Raw genomic sequence first — 2745 nt, forward strand, 5'->3', positions numbered from 1 at the left:
TTTCTTTCAGAATCTCTTAGAATTCTACATTCTTCCTTCTTCGTGTCATTTTAAAAGATTAAAACAATGTATTTACTTGTGTAAGCATTTGATTGATGTTTGTCTCCCCTAACAGACCATGTGTCCCACAAGGAGAAGGGCTATAAATGAATAAGTCAGTGAATGTATAAATAAATGTTTGGTGAACAACAAAAGCATCAAATCACCACGGGCTACATTGTGATCTTGGCAAGTAGCTAAAGGATGTCATAGCTGATAATTTATTGCAAACTTTCTAAAGATAGTTATGACAGTCTTAGAATACTTATAAGTGATATTATCAGAAATCTACTTTTAAAGAAATACATTTTATTATAATAAAATTGTATCATATATAGGATTTATGCTAAATGAGTAGATTTTAGCTGCTCTCACCACAAAAATCAATTACTTTTGAGGAACAATTTTACCTTTCTTTTGTGACTCTACACAACAGACACATTTACCTGCTCGGGTATCTCGATGAGCTTGATTGGGTGGAATTCCTCCAAGAGAGATAGTAAGCACATCGAGGCCACCAAAGTCCTGTGTTGGGTGGATGATATCTCTATTATATATTCTGTCAATGGACAATACTGTGGCTGTTCCATTTTTTCCAATTAGGAAAGTATGCCAGTGGCCATCTGCAACATACACTTCAGGAACATTTCTTTCCACTTTCCCAGCGATTCCTGCATCTGATGTAAAATGTACTTTGCCATTCTTTATCTGTAAAACATAGTAGAAATAACATACAATTAAAATATATGCTTAAATAAAAAATCATTACTGGAATTAAACCCAGAAATTTTGATCAATTGAAAGCAGATATAATAGCTAAGGAGTCTGCTTATGTTAGAGTATACTTAGACATACTGTCTCTACAGTTTTAGGTAGCACATAGTTTCATGTTCAACAGTTTCAATAGTTTTCAAGATACTCTTACACTTAATTTTTCAAGATTCATAGAATTGTTTATTTGGAACACAATTGAGATAATAATGGAATGAATACCCGTTTTATCTTAAGAAAAGTATATTACACCTTTTTGTTATTATTTATATTTTAATAGCAGTGGTGAGTATATTATATTGGTCAGTTTAGTAAAAGGCCCATACTGATCAAAACATGTTAAAATCACTTGCAAAAAGAAAAATGAATGCTCAGCTAAAAACAAAGCATAGTTGAAAAAATAAAGACAAAAATAAGTTGTTTTACCTCTCATCTATTACACATTGGAATTTTAGAAAAAAAAATGATGCCTATTATTTATATTATTTATTAAGATGAAAAACCATGATAAATAAGGGTGAATTTTGAATAATAAGGTGTCTGGACAAGTCTTTACTTCGGCTGTCTCTTATAATTCATCTAAGTGATATTTGGTTTCTTTTACTTCACCTACTAGAACATTGGGTAACAGGATGCTTCTACTCCAGTTTCCAGCTACCAAGTTTCCAGTATTCTGAGTAGAACACTTAAAAAAATGAAATAATTTATGAGGCAGGATGAACATTTGGTTCAGGGAGCATATTCTATCACTCCTGCCAGACAGAGCTGGTGCCTTGGCAGGAGGACGAAGTGGCACTGTGCCTCAAATAATGGGAATGAGAGGATGGATCAGTTTATTTTGTCATTCAGATCAAATGCAGTTTCTACATGCAACAAACACATCTTGTAGAACTAAAAATCCGTTCATTTGTACTTTGGTGGAAAATATGCCTAACACATTTACATACATTACTCATATAGTAATACTCTATTTTTCTTTCCAGATGATAATATATTTCAGTACCAAACTCAGATAGGAAAAAAAAAATTCTAGTTAAATGACATTTCATCAAATGGGCAACATCTCATGACACGCAGTAAAAACAGCAACTTCTTTTTGGTTATAGCCAGAGTCCTTCTTGAAAAGAAGCATTGGAAAGAGTCTCCTCCCAGCTCTGTGTTTCTCTCCTACTTGATCTCACCATATCATCCTTTCATTTGATGAATTTCTGATGAAAGAGCACTTGGAATATATCACAGAGTGGAGTGAATAAGAATAGAAGTTCCCACTGTAACATTCTTAATACTTTCCTTCTCCCCAGTAGTACTCTACCTAACACTTACATCCTTCCGACTTCCCAAACATCATGCTAAATTTTTGCTTGGTTTTATTTATTCATATTCATATGTTAATTTGTTCATTTACTTATTTTTTTTGAATCTATAGAGCTTTAAATCTCTTAATCCAATTCTGTACCTTATATTGAGCCTCACGTAACAGAACTTCCAACAAACAAACAAAAAACATGAAACAAAGCAATAGAACTGATTTGGAGTTGAAATAAAGTCCTAAAGTCCATTGCCTACTATTACAGAATTCTAAATATGAAGCTACATGACATGCCATGAATAAAAAGAGATTTGTGTTAAATATGTTCAACATTTGTTTTAAATATGTCAACAAAGTTATGCACAATTTCGCTTTCTTTTTCCTTTTCTCTCTCGAATTTTCTTTTCTTGATTTCTTCATCTGAACAGTCCCCATCTATTCTCCATAGTCTTTTCTCCCCTCACATTGCCTTTTCTCCCCACTCCTGACGCTCTCTCATCCAACCATATGGAAATCCATTTACCCAGCACTCTTTCTCATTTTCTCAAAATATCTTCCTCTTCAGGCTGCCTCTGTGTGTGTGTGTGTGTGTGTGTGTGTGTGTGTGTGTGTGTGTGTGTGTGTGT

At 33.4% G+C, this 2745-nt stretch overlaps 1 protein-coding gene across 1 annotated transcript in view; it reads right to left on the reverse strand.

Moving 5' to 3' along the window:
• The window catches only part of LOC103597192 (protocadherin Fat 4-like), a 100327-nt gene that overhangs the window by 6290 nt on the left and 91292 nt on the right, over positions 1–2745 (reverse strand). Inside the window, 1 exon segment of the mRNA XM_008580998.1 lies at positions 486–747. Within this exon segment, the coding sequence (XP_008579220.1) occupies positions 486–747 (262 nt within the window).

The sequence above is a fragment of the Galeopterus variegatus genome, unplaced genomic scaffold (genome assembly GCF_000696425.1).
Source record: "Galeopterus variegatus unplaced genomic scaffold, G_variegatus-3.0.2 Scaffold2231, whole genome shotgun sequence".
Taxonomy (NCBI): domain Eukaryota; kingdom Metazoa; phylum Chordata; class Mammalia; order Dermoptera; family Cynocephalidae; genus Galeopterus; species Galeopterus variegatus.